Source organism: Leptonotus elevatus, chromosome 8, assembly GCF_054856555.1.
Source record: "Leptonotus elevatus isolate MCC_2025b chromosome 8, RoL_Lele_1.0, whole genome shotgun sequence".
NCBI classification, from domain to species: Eukaryota; Metazoa; Chordata; class Actinopteri; order Syngnathiformes; family Syngnathidae; genus Leptonotus; species Leptonotus elevatus.
In genome coordinates, this window is record NC_141246.1 from 26,670,562 (window position 1) to 26,688,061 (window position 17,500).

General features: G+C 40.6%; 1 protein-coding gene across 1 annotated transcript in view; it reads right to left on the reverse strand.

The window, feature by feature from the left end:
- Positions 1-17,500, reverse strand: part of galnt7 (UDP-N-acetyl-alpha-D-galactosamine: polypeptide N-acetylgalactosaminyltransferase 7) — a 73,031-nt gene that overhangs the window by 54,191 nt on the left and 1,340 nt on the right. Inside the window, 4 exon segments of the mRNA XM_086082172.1 lie at positions 608-790; positions 7,903-7,982; positions 8,140-8,270; positions 16,642-16,808. Coding sequence (XP_085938298.1) covers positions 608-790; positions 7,903-7,982; positions 8,140-8,270; positions 16,642-16,808 — 561 coding nt within the window.

A 17,500-nucleotide genomic window follows, 5' to 3' on the forward strand; every position in this document is an offset into this window, starting at 1 on the left:
TGTGATGCAGCCCATGGCCCAAGAGACCGCAAACAAAACAAAACAAATGACATATCCGCCCTCCCCGCCCCAAAGGCAGAAATGCGGCAACTCGCTCCCAGCCAAAATGGGTTAAAGGAAACATGAGCAACATGAATAAGCATCTCTAGCGTCATGCATCAGGGTTGTACACGGATTTTTTGTATATTATTATTATTATTATTACTTTGTATACCTATTTTATACTACTATATAGTGTTGAAACGGTCGTTGCACAATGCAATGTTTGCTGACGAGCAAAATAAAGGGAATTTTTGGGGGGGAGGGGGAAACAGTTCTCTTTACGCACAAATCACATACCGAAACCGAAGTACGGACCGTACTGTAGGCTACCTGTACTGTTGCACCCCTATTGTCGAATCTGAATGGGGACACGTGCATTTAATAATTTCAGTGAAATTACAATAAAAGCTTGCGTTGAATTTTTATTTTCAATATAGAATAGAGTAATATAGAAAAAATAATGACAAATGACATCAAATATAATGGATGATCCGAGATTTTAACCCTTTAAAAGTTAACGAAGATTGACCTCTCAACAGATTATTAAGATATTAGTTTTCAGTACCTATATGGCTCAGTACGAGTTTTTCTGAGTTTTTTTTCCTTCTCGTTCAGAGGAACTCTCTTCCACAGCATGCTCCAATCCCAGGCTCCTCTAGCAAAGCCGTCTTCATCTCCTCCACCTTGGGGCTCAATGGTGAATGTCTCCCCATGGATGGCGTCGATTAAAGGAACAGTACACACCGTTCTTTTAGAAAAGGAGTGACATCAGAAGAATAGCCATTCATTCAAACCACATGGGGAGAACGTGGTGACCAATATATGCAGACAACAATACAAATGGGATAAGGTTTGTCAAGAAAAGGTGATGAGACAATAAAGGTGGGATAAAAGGAAAACAAATGGGAGACACAAAGATGAACATTAGTTAGCAGCATGCTGTCTGCAATGTTTGTATCTATAAGGTTCAGCAGTTTGTTTTCTTTGTGCTTTCTCTTTCTGGTTTAGAGGTCCTCTCTTCCAGAGCAGGCTCTAGTCTCATGCTCCCTTAGTCAAGTCGTTCTCATCGCCACCATGATGGGATTCCATACTACACACATCTATATACTCTATTATCTGTTACCGCTTTTCCACTAGACTGGTGCCACTGGAGTCGGCCTTGGTTGGCCCCGGATGTTTGCGTTTCCATTTAACTTTTCAGGGGCTGAGCGGAAGTGCCTTTTAGAACCATCTCTTAGCCCGTCGTCTGGGGCTGAGCGGGGCCGTGTCATCCTTGTCATCTGATTGGTTGACAGTTATGAGTGAGCAACTCTGTGGCACACGCCTATTTCCTGGTTTAACGCGAGCGAGGCAGAGGCGTCCGCCGGCCATCACCAAAGTCATAAAAATACAGGATAAACAATAAACATAATAGTGTTTTTAACAACGCTGAACCATATTTACAAATTAACATGTACTAGTGGATGAATTTTTAATGGTTGTGGTAAAAAAATAGAAATAAAATCACGAACGCACACAACCCGTGTGTTCTCATTCACTTGAATGAAAGCTCCAGCCACAGTCTCGTCGCTATCCCGGCCCATAGTCATGGCTCCCGCCTCAGGGATGGCGGCTTTGGTGGATGCTGGAAAGTGAGGATGATGATGATGAGGCTAGACTTAGAGAGGTGGCCAAATGAATGAGATTTGAGACCATTCAGATTGAATGAGCGCTCGCGGTGAGCTTCGTGTGCCGGTGGCAAAATCATGATCACAATATTTCATCCATAATGTTCTATATGGAATGGTAAATATGCTTCAGATGCCAGATTGACAATTGTGATTTACTCAAGGGAGTTCTTCACATTATCAATCTGGAACTTCATTCGGCAGATCCGTTCGGTAAAGGAGGGACATTCTGTACAATACTTTGAGCTGATTGGACGATGCAGCATCTTGTGCACGTTTGTTTTGACCAATCACGGCAATGGATGAAAATGTCGTGTTCGGTCTCGTCTTGGAGGGGGGGGGGGAGGGGGAGTAAGAAAACCTTTACCAGATAAAAATGCATGAAATGCCTCTCGCTGTTCAACATTCAACAAGGTAATGGTGAGTAAAACGGTGTTTCCCCAGCGCCATCTGCGTTTTCTGGTTTTGTCCCGCTTTAAACAAAACTGGATTGGTCCGACCTAAAAAAGGTCAGTTGCGAACATATCAGCGGGAGCAGTACAAGATGTATTCTTGTAGTATTTGTGAACATATACCACGAGAATTCAGCTTTCAGATTACTTCAATGTTTAAGTAAAATGAAACATTTTTGTACTGCATATAATGTGTATATAATATGACACTGGGCAGCCGGCGGGCACCTGTGTCTTGCTGTTTTAAACCCAGAAATAGGGTGTACAATCCAATGTCACCCCATCATGCAACGGCAAATAATATTTTGAATCTCCACAAAAATCAGTGGCCAAGAGTTGCCACTGGGTGGGCGCGTCAATGAATTTTGAGCCTCCGTCATTCGGCAATAGTCAACAGTCAGGACACCCTTCCGTCATCGTCAATCCATCAATATTTCAAGGCGAACGGTATTGTAATGTCAATCCGTCATACGCCATTCCCTCAGCAAAATGGACATCCGCCATGGCATCTGTCATTGACGAACTGATGGACCTTCCGTCAATACTGATGAAATACCCACTATTTTTTCAAACCTAACCTTCACGTCAAAGATGTACTCAGACAGGTTAGTGGAGGGGAAAGTAAAGTAACAACTGATTTGCATTTCCTGTCTAACAGCCAATAACAGCGTTTGTCACCAAAATTAATTTGCATAAAAAGCAAAATTACAGAAAAATCTGTAATATTTAACCATTTTAAACACTGCTTTTTACTTTTAAGTTTGTTCCTGCTTCCACCATGAACGTGTTAGCAAGATTGTGTACACGTTTTTGACTTGATGCAATTCACTTGATGATACCATGACTGTGGACCACACAACAAACAATGACCTCCCAGCCATGTTCCTTAGTCATCATAATGTGAAAGTAATGATTTTGAGAGTCTGGATATTTTCTTTAAAGTGGCTGTCACTCTAATCGCACTTGCTATTGCAGGTGGTGATAATTTGCAGCATGTTTATTGCATAACATGATTACAACACTGTTAGCTGTTATTCCTAACAAAGCTTGAGAGATGTTTAATGTCTTTTTATTAATAATAAACACTGGGTTTGCGTTTGTTGTAGCATTTTAGTAATCAGAGTAGCTCTTGCGCAGTCCCAGGAAAAAAAACGTGGGCATTCGTCAATGACAAACGTCCCAATTTGGTGACGGATTGCAAAATTTATTGACGGATGAACAATTACATTGACGGACATAAACCCCCTTCCGTCAATGCTTAGTTAGTCAATTTTCCAAAATTTCCCGTTAATCATCAATTGTCAACAAAATGGGCGTCCGTCCGAGCTTATATGGAGCCATGTATTCCAATTAGAATGAATCCGAACAGCCAAATGAAAGGAAAATACTCTATATAAACAATTCAATCGGAATGAAAAGCTAAATCCGAATGGAATTTCATTCTGAATCACAAGGGTGGTATATACCTTTCGTCGAAACGAGCATCATGTAAAGACTTCAATCGGAATGGTGAGGCTGCTTGTGCATGCTCTGTCTTGACGTAAATGCGTCATGACGGAATGGATCATGTCACATGGACGCGTATGTTGTGTATTGACCATGTGCATGGGAGTTCGCCCAATCAGTCCACAGACCGTGTCCCTCGGGGTGTCCTGTGGGGGGTGCTTCGGGAGTGCGGGGTACCAAGCCCCCTGATACGGGATGTTCGGTCCCTGTACGACTGATGTCAGAGTTTAGTCCGCATTGCCAGCATTAAGTAGAATTTGTTTCCAGTGAGGGTTGGACTCCGCCAAAGGTTGCCCTTTGTCACAGATTCTGTTCATAACTTTTATAGACAGAATTTCTAGGCGCAGAGAGGGTCCGGTTTGGTGGCCTCAACATTGCATCTCTGCTTTTTGCAGATGATGTGGTGCTGTTGGCTTCGTCAAGCCGTGATCTCCAACTCTCACTGGAGCAGTTTGCGGCCGAGTGTGAAGCGGTTGGGATGAAAATCAGCATCTGCAAATTCAAGACCATGGTCCTCAGTCGGAAAAGGGAGTACCCTCTCCGGGTCGGGGTTGAGATCCTGCCCCAAGTGGAGTTCAAGTATCTTGGGGTCTTGTTCACGAGTGAGGGTAGGTTGGAGTGGGAGATCGACAGGCGGATCGGTGCAGCGTCTGCAGTGGTGCGGACTCTGTATCGGTCCGTTGTGGTAAAGAAGGAGCTGAGCCGAAAGGCAAAGCTCTAGATTTACCGGTCGATCTACGTTCCTACCCTCACCTATGGTCACAGCTGTGGGTCGTGACCGAAAGAACAAGATCCCGGATACAAGCGGCCGAGTTTCCTCCTACTCCTCTGGAGAGGAACCAGTTGAGGTGGCTCAGGCATCTGGTTAGGATGCCTCCTGGACGCCTCCCTGGAGAGGTGTTCCGGGCATGTCCCACCGGCGGAGAGACTATGTCTGGCCTAGGAACGCCTTGGGATCCCGTCGGAGGAGCTGGCTGAAGTGGCTGGGGAGAGGGAAGTCTGGGCTTCCCTGCTAAAGCTGCTGCCCCCGCGACCCGACCCCGGATAAGTGGTAGATGATGGATGGATGGATGAATAAATGTTTTGGATATTAGTTTTATTCTATTTTATTATTATTATCATTATATTAAAATGTACAAAGGTTTGAACACTGGGAGTGCATAGACTTACTGTATTTAACCCAAGAGCGCGTGACCGCGCTTCTCCCTTTAAACCCGGGAGACCGATTCTTGGTTTCTTAACCAATTAAATGAATCAGAATATACACGAGAGGGTGACGTGGGCCTCTTAGCATGTCCTGGAATTTTATTCAAGCATTTACGGTTGATGCAGATTCACGGGAGTTATGAAATAAATGACGCGATTGACGACGGCGCGGGAGTAATTTGAATCAGTGTAATGAGTCGACAGTGACATATTGTTAAGAAATATGTTTGTAGACAATGAGGATGTTGGAAATTTTCACGGCCTTGTAACGGAATGGATGACGGACAATTACCATTTGATCCCCGAGGTTATTACAACTGCGCTCCAGTGTTGAAGGTAAATATATTTGGAGTTATATACCCCGAGACGCAACATTTATTTTTGATTTTTATAAATATCGATTGAAGGTTTATAATAATAAACGGTTTGTTAAAGTTGAAGTACCACTGATAGTCACCCCCACCTAACTGGGGCGAAATTCGTTCTTCACATTTGACCCATCCTCTGAGGGAGCGATGAGCGGTGAGCAGCAGCAGGGGCCGCGCTCTGGAATCATTTGGTGATCCAACCCCCCAGTTCCAGCCCGTAATGCTGAGTGTCAAGCACGGAGGCAATTGGTCCCATTTTTATAGTCTTTGGTATGACCCGGCCAGGGATTGAACCTGCAACCTCCCAGTCTCAGGGTGGACACTCTACCACAAGGCTGCTGAGCTGGTCGTAGTTTGTGTGAACGCCACAGGTGTAAGCTCTGAAATATTTTTGGAATTGTGTTTCTATCTACAAATATCAATTATTTTTAATATCGTTGAATTTCCAGGAAAGCTTCAGATTTTTTTGGGGGGGGGGGGGGGTCACTCAAAAGTCACCCTTAGGTTTTAGAGACATGTTTTGCCAGGCGCTTTAGGCCTTAATGGTTAAATAAGAGATACGTACAGTATGTGTGAAAATGTTAACGTCTATCGAGTCGTGTATAAACGTCTATGTATAAACTGTGTGGTGTGGTGTTAGCCTTAAAACATATATAATAAATGAAAAAAATATAGTATGAACGAAAAAACATTTAGAATAAAAGAAAAATATATATTTAAAACATACATATAATGGAAAAAAAAATAACATAAATGATGACTGAAAAAGCATTCACAATAAACAAAAAATCATATCAAAATGAAAAAAACAAATTAAAAAATATATATAATTAACGGGAATTTATGATTTTTTTTAATTCACACAGTTATCAAGTCAATTATCGCGGGTAGTTTTTGGAACGTAATAAACGAGGGAACACTGTATATGTATCATGAATCTTGGGCTTATTTTATTTTTTATTAGCATTATTATCAGTGTTGGGAACGTTACTTTAAAAAAATTGTCATAGTTACGCGTTACTTGCTTAAAAAAGTAACTGAGTTTGTAATTGAATTACTTCATGAAAGTAAATCGTTACCAGGCAAAGTAACTATTTTCACTAGTTTTTTTTATAGCAAACAATTTGGATTTTTTATTATTATTTATTATTAGATTTTTATACAAGGAATTCAAATTGCGTCCAGGCTGTATAGGGTGTTTTAATTTATTTTAGTATTTATGTCACACAAATGCCTCACTCCATAATATGACACATCATACAATAATAAGAAGAATTCATTAAATTTGGAGTGGTGATGTATGTTCTACCACTGCCACTGCTGTAGTAACCGGCAGTGCCAGTTACTACAGCATTCAGAATAATAATACAAATAAAATAGATAGATAGATAGATAGATAGATAGATAGATAGATAGATAGATAGATAGATAGATAGATAGATAGATAGATAGATAGATAGATAGATAGATAGATAGATAGATAGATAGATAGATAGATAGATAGATAGATATATTTGTGAAATTGTGGCACATATGTCATCTATTGGTAATTTGTAGCCAGTCCTAGCCAGTCCCTCTAGGATTTCCCGGGCATTTTTGATGAGTGTTGCAGGCTAAAATGATCAATAATAGATAAAAGAAATTGCCAATGGTATTAAAATATACAGTGCTTAATGCTAACATGGCCAAAATCATAGCCATAACTACTACTCTATTTACTACTCAGAATAATCAACTTCCACTTGATCTCTCTGGAAAAACATACTTTTGTAGACTTTCAAATATGAGAGTATGATGATATATCTTCAGTTTATAATTCTACACTTATAAAGACGTGTTTAATGATTGATTTACGTCAGAAAACTGCCCAACTCTAGGCTTAACTTGCATCATTCACATACAAATGTCACTCCATCACCTCCATGAGTGTGCGCATATTTCTTTGAACACTTTTCACATTGTGCACTCGCGAAAAAAGAGAAATACAATTGTTGCCGCTATTAATTACACTAGGCGAGCGCGTGTCACTATGATTTACCGGTATCTTTATTGCTGTTGTGGTGCTTGTGGAGTCGCATTATGGATCTTGGTGGAACATGATTGTCAACAAATCGCTCATGGCGGCCGTTTTTCAGCAAATCTGGACTGTTATTTTTTATTAATGTCACTCTTGTCAAAGTTGTCAAACCAGTTCCAGGCGAGGACGTGGACTCTTTGCTAAAATGCTAAAATATGCTAAGCCTTAAGGTGCAGAAGGAAGACACGTCCGTCACGTCGTTACACGCTCCCCGCGACACCTCAAAAATAAAAGTCACTATACATTTCAGCTGTCAAGACACTTTAATTGTAACGAGGTCCGACAACAACAGTAACTAACTGTGCGCAAATTACATTTTCAGAGCTAGTCACCGCACAATGTCTTGTAAGCTTACATCGAGCCTTGAATCTAATAAATACATTGGGTACGCAACGCATTTCTCAACGATAACGGCGTTTCAAATATGGGAGAATAATTAGTTAGATTAGTCCATGTAAGAAAAAAAACGGAGTTACCTAACGCAGTTAGTTTAAACGCCGTTATGCCCAACACTGATTATTATAAATAAATACCTACATTGTAATTTAAAGGGGTTCCCTGACCCACTATTATATCACCATTACCTGTCCTCTGAAATTGGAGCGACCAGTGGAGCATACCAGTTGACCCCAACCTCACAGTGAGCATCCAAGTATATTAACACCTAAAAAAACACAAACACTTCAGTATATTTATTTACTCCAAAACATATGAAACCAGAAACCATTTATTATTTACTATGCTAGTTCTAAAATGTCAAATATGTTGCTAAAGCCATAGTCCTGAAATATTTATGATGGATTTGTAACAGTGAGATATACCTGTCCCTCTGTGGCCTTCTTGGCTCCAATACTTCGTGCCTGGATGAGACCCTCTCTCTTCTCATTTCTGTAAAGTTTCACCAGACCATTCCACTGCTTGACGTACATCTCCAAACGTTCCTTCAAATGGACTTCACAAAGAAGGATCAAAAACAGATGGAGGGTGTGAGAATCATATTGGCCATTTTGAGGTAAAGTTTCACAGATGCGCACATGCAGACTTTTTTCTCCCCCCAAAATATACAGTAGTACATTTTTAAAAAGGTACAAGAAAGTGAATCGGATAAGGTTTGACAGCTACAGTCATCTGAATATAGCGCTGGTGTCAGGCCGAAACCTTGTACCACCAAAAAGCGTTTGTTCGTTCAACCATTAACATTACATCATGAAAGCGAGCAAGCCATTTTCAACACTTTAGGTTGGTCAATAATTTGTAAAAAAATAAAACGCAAGCGATGAAGATGGCAGCTTAGTCTGAGAGCTCTGCAGTTAGTGTAGCTTATTTGCTTTAAAAGAGGAGCTTATTATGATTTAAATTTTAGATACTGGTCGCTTATATATTCGGGAAAGGAAAGGATTGCAGACGCACTGATTAGACATGCCGATCCCCAAGAGGGGCAGATTCCCCCCCGCTGTGAGCGAAAGACTCGTACAACAGACCAAATGGCGAAGGATATAGCCAAAATTTATGCTCTGCTCAAAGACACCTCAGAGACCCAGAAGCGCAAGCTCACCGCCATACAGCCCGCGACGAATGCTGTAGAAGCTAAGCTAACGGACTTGACTTCACGCCTTGGAGACGACAAGGCTCGCATTGACTTTCTAGAGGATGCGCTCGAAGCTAACTCCCCAGCGACGCAGTCAGAAGTCGAGGCCTTGCGTCTCAAAGTGAGTGATTTGGAGAACAGAAGCCGACGGAACAACCTTTGCTTCGTCAGCTTCCTGGAGGGCTCCTAGGGAGCTGACATCCTCGGATTTATTTGCTTGACTGTCCCAAAGATGTTGGCGATCGAATTCCCCGGACGGCCTGCACAGACCGAGCACATTGGAGCCTGGGAAAGCGCAGACCGGACGGCCAACCCCCGCGAACTATCATTGTTTGACTGCTGCGGTTCCGAGACAAGGAGCGCATTGTGGAGACCGCGAGTAAGATGGGGAACTTACGCTGGAACGGACACCGCATTATGGTCTTTCCAGACTACTCGAAGTTGTTAACACACTTTTCTGCACTAATCGACAACTTGTTCCAAAATAGCTGATGCTGAGGTATTTATGCTATTTAAAAAATATATATTTATATATATTTTACTTTTTCCCAATTGGTAATGATGGTAATACTACAATTATTACATTTTTTTATTAGCAGTTAAAGGTATTTCTAACTTTTTTTTTTGTTTCTTGTTTTTTGTCAGCTCGTCCAAGTTGGTATTGACATTATCTACATTTTGTGTGTGTATCTATATGTGTAGCTATATGTACAGTACTGCTCAAAAGTTTGTGAACCCTGCAGGCATGGTCAGATTTTTTTGTATAAAATATTAAAATAAGCTTATTAAATGTTTAGTCATACCCAAACCTACAATGCTGACATTGAAAATAATGGACTAGAACTAAAAGAAAGATAATATTGTTATTCATTCTTGAACAAAAGTTGTTGATTTAAGAAAAACTCAGATTTCATGGGTGCAAAAGTATGTGAACCTCTCACTTAATCAGACATTGCACCTCCTTTTGCAATGAGAACTTTATCCAAACACTTTCTTTAGTGAATTTTTGCCACTCTTCTTTGCAAAATGCAGCCAGTTGAGAGAGGTTGGATGGGTGTCTAGCATAAACTGCCCGCTTCCGGTCCCGCCACAGTATTTTGAAAGAATTTAAGTCAGGATTTTGACTGGGCACATCAAGAACATGAATCTTGTTGTTCTTCAGCCATTCCTTGGTTGTATTGCTGCAATGTTTTGGATTATTGTCATGTTGCATGATCCATCTTCTACCAGGCTGAAACGGCTTCAGGTTCTGATCCAGGATTTCTCAATATTCCTCTGAATTCATGATTCCCTGGATTATGTGGAGTTCTCCAGGTTCTGAGGATGAAAAGCCAGCCCAGAACTTAACATTCTCACTCCCATGCTTCTCTCTCGGGTGAAGGTTATTTTGCTGGTATGCAGTATTGACTTTTCACCAAACAGTTACATTTTGGACTTATCTGTCCACAGAAGGGACTTCCAAAAAGCTTCAGTGTTGTCCAGGTACTCGCTGGCAAAGTTGAGATGGGCAGCTTTGGAAAGCCTTGTCGGTTGACTTTTCTTCTGATTGTTGAAGCATGCACATGTGTCCCAGATGCAGCAAAAGATGTCTGCAAATCCCTTGATGTGATGTTCCAGTTGGCTTTTTACCTGAATTATAATTTTTCTTGTGGTTCTTGCTTATATTTTAGAAGGTTGTCCACTAGGCAGGATTGTAGTCATTTTCAGTGTTCTCTAGTTGCAGATGATCTGCTTCACAGTGGAATGATGAAGCTCATTTTTTTAGATGACTTTAGCTTTCCCCAGACAGATGTGCTGTCACTACACACTTCCTGAGGTCCCCTGAGACTTCTCTTCCTCTCAGCATGACTGACCTGTATGGGTTCACCTGGGTAAGACTAAAGTGACGTGGTTTTGTCTCAGTTTCAGTCAGTGATGCACAATTTCTTTGCTAAACCTTCCATTTTATTGGTCCATTTCAGTGGTTAGTTTAGCTACCAATTTGTCCTACCTAATCCTACTTGATTGCTTGTTTTAAGCAATGCAGCTCAGGGTTCACTTACTTTTGCACCTACATGAATTGACAAAAAAAACGTTTTAATTAAGTTTTTGACTACACAATTGATAAATAAAAAAAAAAGAAGAAGAATGCATTCAATTGATAAACCTACACCTGTTATTTCATATAAAATCTAATGGTTCAGATTGAGCAACAAAATCAGGTTGAAACAATTGGAAAGTCCAAGAGAGAGATTCACAAACTTTTGAGCAGCACTGTATATGTACTTTTTTATTATACCATTTTTTTATATAATTTATTTAATTTGTATTATTATCTCTTTTACTGCCAAAAACGTTTAATGACATATAGTAAAATCCAAATGAATGCCGCCAAAAACGTTAATTGACTTATACTATGTTTTTTCTCAAGGGGCAGGGTAACGTCTGTGCAGCGCTGCCTTGTCATTGGGGTTGTAAAATACCAAAACACCCGCTAGTAATGGCCAGCAAATGGCAGCATTGTATCACTTTTCAATGGTCTTTCAGCAATATGGACAATATGGACTTTACAATGAAACATCATGAATGATGTGGATGTGTTTTTCTAAACAAATGGGGCAGTGTGGACGGATTTTTTTTCACACGGGGGAGGAGGAAATAATTCGGTTTACCCTGCTCCATGTGTACATAGTCTCAATTGAAAGTTGCCTGCAGACCTTGCGGCCCACAGTTACAAAACTGAAATTACTTTGCGGCCCACTAAACGGCATTGCGGCCCAAGGTTAAGAGTCACTGCTCTAGCTAATGCAGGGTTCTACGTTAAGCCTTTTCAGGTGGTGGCCTGACAGCCAAATTGTGGCGGCCCTGCAAGAGCCAGCACTGGCCCTGTATATGACTAGCCTTGGGCCGATACCTCACATCATTAAATAAATAAAAAATCCATTCAAAATGTCAAATTTAGTATTTAGGAACACAACTTTAAGTGCAATATGAGGCAGAAACATTCTTATTTTTACATGGTCTATGTGTAAAATAAGGCATTAATGGCTTAAAGTTGTGTTCCTATAATCTAAACAAATAAGTTTGACATTTTGAGTTGAATGTTTTCTTTTATGGACAAAATTGTTTTATAAAATAAATGAAGACAAAGTTCGGGATATGCTAGCAGCGTGTGTAACGTGAATGTGCAATTCATAGATCATGGATCGTGCTCACAGCGACGTACCACTGCAGTTTCTACGACAAAGAGAGGTAAAAAAATAAAGTGTTTTCAATACACTGCAACAAGAGAAAAAAGTATTTCGATATTATTGTAATTGTATATATTTCTTTCAGCTGTAGCTCATAGGGCTCAAAGTGACGCTTCTCACACAGCTTGAGCAGAATAAAGGTAAAAAAATAAAATAAAAAGATTCTCCAACACAGCACTAATAAAATATTTGATGGTAAATGTCTTCTATAATTTACAGAATGTACATCAACCAGTGGATATATATATATATATATATATATATTTGCAGATCCCAAAAATTCTGGCTGGCATGAAGCGGGCTGGCAGTTGTGCTTGGAAGCCAGTTGAAAAAAACATTTTTTGCACTCCAATTACTTACTGGGTATATAAACAGGCCCAGTATATAAATTTATTGGACTCAAGATGAAACAGAAACAACACTATTTTTCAGTCACGCAATGCCTCGAAACCGCTTCCAGCTCATCTGGAATTTCCTTCATTTCAACGAGTCACACAGTTCAGACAACAAACTATTCAAAATCCGTCCTGTTTTCGAACACATTGTCCAGAAATTCAAAGAACTGTTTCAACCCGGGAGGAATGTCTGTATTGATGAGGGAATGATGAGTTTTCAGGTACGTCTTTCATTCAAAGTATACAACCCCCAAAAAACGATAAAATATGGGATCAAGTGTGACTCCCAAACGGGATATTGCTTCAATATGCAACCCTATGTAGGTACCAGTTGTTCTCTGCCTGATACAGTTTTCAATTCACTAGATCGTCTGCCAGGAAATGGGTACACACCCTTTATGGACAATTTTTACAATTCTATCGGCTTGTGTGAACGTCTCCTGGCAGTGAACCCAGCGAGATCACTTGCCTAAAACACTGGCCTTGGGGTCGGGGGGAAACTAGTGAGACACAATACAAAGGTTTTGGTTGTGCCATGGCAGGACAAACGTTTATTGAGGATGGTGACTACTTTTCTCAAAGATGAAATGCGGACAGCGAATGTGTGGCGGAAGGCACAGAAAAAAAGAGTGCCTTTGCAGAAACCAGTGTGTGTTCTGGACTACAATGCCACCATGAATGGAGTGGATAAGATGGATCAGAACATCTCTTACCACACATTCACGTGGAAAACTTTGAAATGGCACAAAACATTTGTTGCCTATCTATTTAAAATATGCATGTTCAATGCATATATCCTGCACAAAACAAAAAATCCTGGGAAGTGCCAACACTGCTGAGTTGATCTGGCAGGTGGTGAGAGGGTGGCTGTTACCACAAGACAAGGAGGAGAAGGAAGAGGAGGAGGAAGTTGTTGCAGGTATGGGAACTGAAGGGCATGAGGAAGCCAGACTTAACACCAGGTCTCCATATCATGATCTTGAGAGTAGACTTGATGGCAACATGGCCAAACACACACTGCAGTACATACCTGCTACTCCCCAGAAAAAAAGGCCGGCAAGAAAGTGTAGGGTCTGCACGCGAATGGGCAATCGCAGTGAAACTAATCTGTGTTGCAAATCCTGCTGTGTCCGCTTGCACGCAGGGGAGTGTTACACAATATACCACACAAAAATAAAAAATTGTGTAGTTGAAACATCCACACAGTTGTAAATAGTAACACATTCACACACCACACATGCACAGTTTCACACATTTGTAAATAGTTGGTAAATAGTTTGCCAAATTGTTTTGTCAAATTGTTACACTGTTGAATGTGAATAATTATTTTGCTATCAAAATACACTTTTTCATTGTTGGTGGTAGTGTTTTATAGAAGTAAAGCACTGTTTAGGTGTTTGTGGCATCATTCATGAAAAAAAAGTGTCAAACTGAGAATTTGGGTGAAACTAACCTATTTTCTTTTCTTTTTTTCTAAGAGCTCAGTATTGTTCATCCGGTAATTTCACCGATTTGACATGTCCTCATCATTGCTCTCTTTTTTTATTATTATTTTGTATGTGGGTGAGTATGTGTATGTGTGTGCGTGTGTGCGTGCGTGCGTGTGAGTGTGTATGTATTCATTAGTTCACCAAAAACCTATTAAAAAATCCCATACCATTCACCTAAACCGAACACCGCCGTCAGGAGACCCGAGGAAGGAACAAAGAAAAGAAAGGAAAGTGAAATCTAGCACCGGCCAGACACCACCCACCGGGCCACCAACCAGAGTCCTTCACCAACCCCAGAAACATCTAAATTCCAACAAATCAGGGAGACCTCAAGATACCAAAGGAGAGACTGAGGAAAGGAAGGAAGGACAGACGAAGCAGAGTGAGATCCACAGACACCAGCCTCCACCGATTCAATGACCTGAGGAAGAAGCAGATTGTGTCTGAGTTTCGATAGATGCTGGTGTGGTGGATCTGGCATGCATGAAAATCTCCACCAAAGAGGGGAGCCGTCGACCCCTGCCAGGACAGAGCAAACTAACCTATTTTCTATTGTTGATCACTGAAGAACTGAATAAGGTAGAAACTAACTTTTTTTTCTGATGAAAGATGAGAGTTCAATCTTTCATTTGGTAGTTAGTATCTTGTTGTATGTATGTTCCACACAAAATTTTCTGTGGACCTTGAAAGATCAGTCAAAATGCTCTTTTCTGAAAATGGTTGACAGTCAAAAAGTTAAAGTTACTTTCCTGAGTGGCTGTACGTTACTATTTTTTTATTACCTCATAATGTACGTAGAATGCAGAATTTTGTTGTCCATTTTGAAGAGAAGTTCGAGGAGAAAATGTTTCTCTTGCATTTGGGAGTGACATCACATTGCGTCACGTTTTCTCAGCAAAAGACGCAATGCCGGGTCACGTGTACCAACATGTGTGAGCGCTCAGAGCCTGTCCAAAACAATACACTACGACGTAAACAATGAAAGAAGCAGGAGGAGCTCCACAAATGGGTGCCTTTGCCATTACATCGCATCAGTGCGTTGTAAGCTTTGCGTTGGCTCAAAAATAATGTCAACCGCTAAAAACTCCACATCCAATTTGAGGGAACACTTGTTATCACAACACAGCGTGATACAACTCGAAGCATAGCCGACAGGTAAGGAGACAGCCAGCAGTTCTACAGTTCCTTTAGCTCCTTCAGCAAACAGATGAAGCTGGATTTTAGTAAAAGAGCACCAGTAAGTGGGAGAGATCTGAAAAAAGTTGGTCGGGCGATATGTTGCAGAGGAAATGTGTCCATTGAGCACTGTTGACTCGCCCTTTTTCCGTGCAGTAATAGTGTAACGTCTTGCAAGAACCCCACCAGCAAACGTTGGTTGGGATGTCATCTTTTTATTTGAGTTAACAAACGCTCCTGTTGGCCGTAGCCGACGCCAGAAAATAGAAATACAACTCACGAGGGCTAGCAGAAAAGCCAAAAACACACGCACGCAACTAACCCGCACGTAACGTACTTCCTCTCCCGCGAGACCTGTGGCAGCACTTGAACACACTGAGTTTGTTACATTAGAAAAGATCCCTATTAGCAATAATGCTGAGCTGCCCCACAGAGTTATACCTCGAGAAAGAGTATGCCAGAGCAACAAAAAAAAAAGAGGCTATCTGCATGACTGTAGTTCAGCTCTGGTACTTGAGAAAATAGAACAATTTTATAGTTACAGTTGCATTCAGCCGACATGTAAATGTTATAGTTACAGTTTGTAACCAGCCTGTACGTGTAACGTGTTATACACCAATTTCTGTATTGTAAAACCAGAGAAACAGAAACAAAGAAACATGTTCATGTTTCAAGTTCATGCACTTTCATAAGTATTATTTAAGTAACCGGTTGTCATTCTCATGTTGAGGCAGCAAAGAGAGGAAATTGGTAAAAAGTAACTGATAACTTACTTTCTAAGTAACTTAGTTACTTTAACAATAAAGTAATCAATAAAGTAACTAGATCCCTTTTTCAAGTAATCTGTGACAACACTGATGGTGGTTTTGAGGACGGATTTGAAACAGGGTCACATGGTAAATGCTAAACAATACTGCTGCCGTCTGTTGTTTTGGAACAGTTCAACAACTGTAAAAAATAAAAATAAAAATAAATTAAGTGAATAACCTTGTGGTCTGCCAAGTTTGTCGCTCACCCTTCTGCCTGCTCACGTTTGTTTTTGTCCCGATAGTGGTAGCTTGCTGTGTTGTAGAGCTAGGGATGTCCGCAAACAAACGACATCTTCCTTTGTTGCCGCAAATCCTGCCGCGTCCCATCGCACAAAACGCCTCAAATGCCCCCCTTGCTTTTAATGTGGACGTTTTTCAGAACGAAGACTGTAGAAACAATGCGGCAGGCACACTTTTTTTCTACAGACAGTTCTCAAAATGGATGGAGCGGATATAAGAATTTAAGACTCGGGTAAATTAAATTTTAGACCTGGGATGAAAATATGGGTGTTTTTTAAGACCATCAAGGCCTAAAATTAATTTCTGAATTGTTGACTTTTTGAGACTTTTCTAGACCCTGCAGCAATCACATGAAAACTAACTTTTGAGATGCAGTCTGAGAAAAGGAAACCCACCTTTGTTGCTAAAGTCATCTATCATGACTATTTCAGCCAAGTATTTCCTCGGAGTCCTCTTGATGACACTGTGGATTGTTCTCATTAAGGTAGACCAGCCTTCATTATGGAAGACTATCACCACACTGGAGGTCAGCAGTCTTTCATCATAATGCCAGTACTTGCACCTGTAGAAATATCAAAGAATCCCAATGTTATTTGGAAAGATGGGCGGCGTTGGGCGCGTTAGTAAATTTTGCCGGTCAGTCATTCATCATTTGCCAGTGGCCAGACCACTCGTCTGCCAACCAAAGTCGAAATAAACAACTCAACCTAAACTGTGATTGTCAGTCTGTCACTCCATCATCGCTGAATTACAGTTTTTCACCACTATTTTAGAACAATCACTATATTTCACCAGTCTGCCACCCAGTCAATAGTTATTTTGTTACTATCAACATTCAGTTTTTCTTTTCAAAGAAAGAAAAGTTATATTTTTACCTTTACTAGTTTTGGCATCAACTGCCGCCTTCCTTAGAAAGGCCTTCCTGCCACACTGGCTAGACCCAGAAACATCAGCTGATAAGAAAAGTAAGGATAGGCTGATAATTGGCGCCGATATTCAGCATTTTATTATTATATATATATATATATATATATATATATATATAAACTTTAAAATTGCGTGACTAATGTGGGAAATGAATTAAAAGGGAGGTGCTTTGGACGAGTCACGGCACCGTAAAGTCAAAACGACGTAGGTCATGTAGGACGTAACTCAATGACTCCCTTTATACTGGTTAATAATAGCCCTTTGAGTAACTCATGGATGTGCCAAAAAAAGGGGGTTAAATGTTTTACTTAGTTTAACCACTGCTCC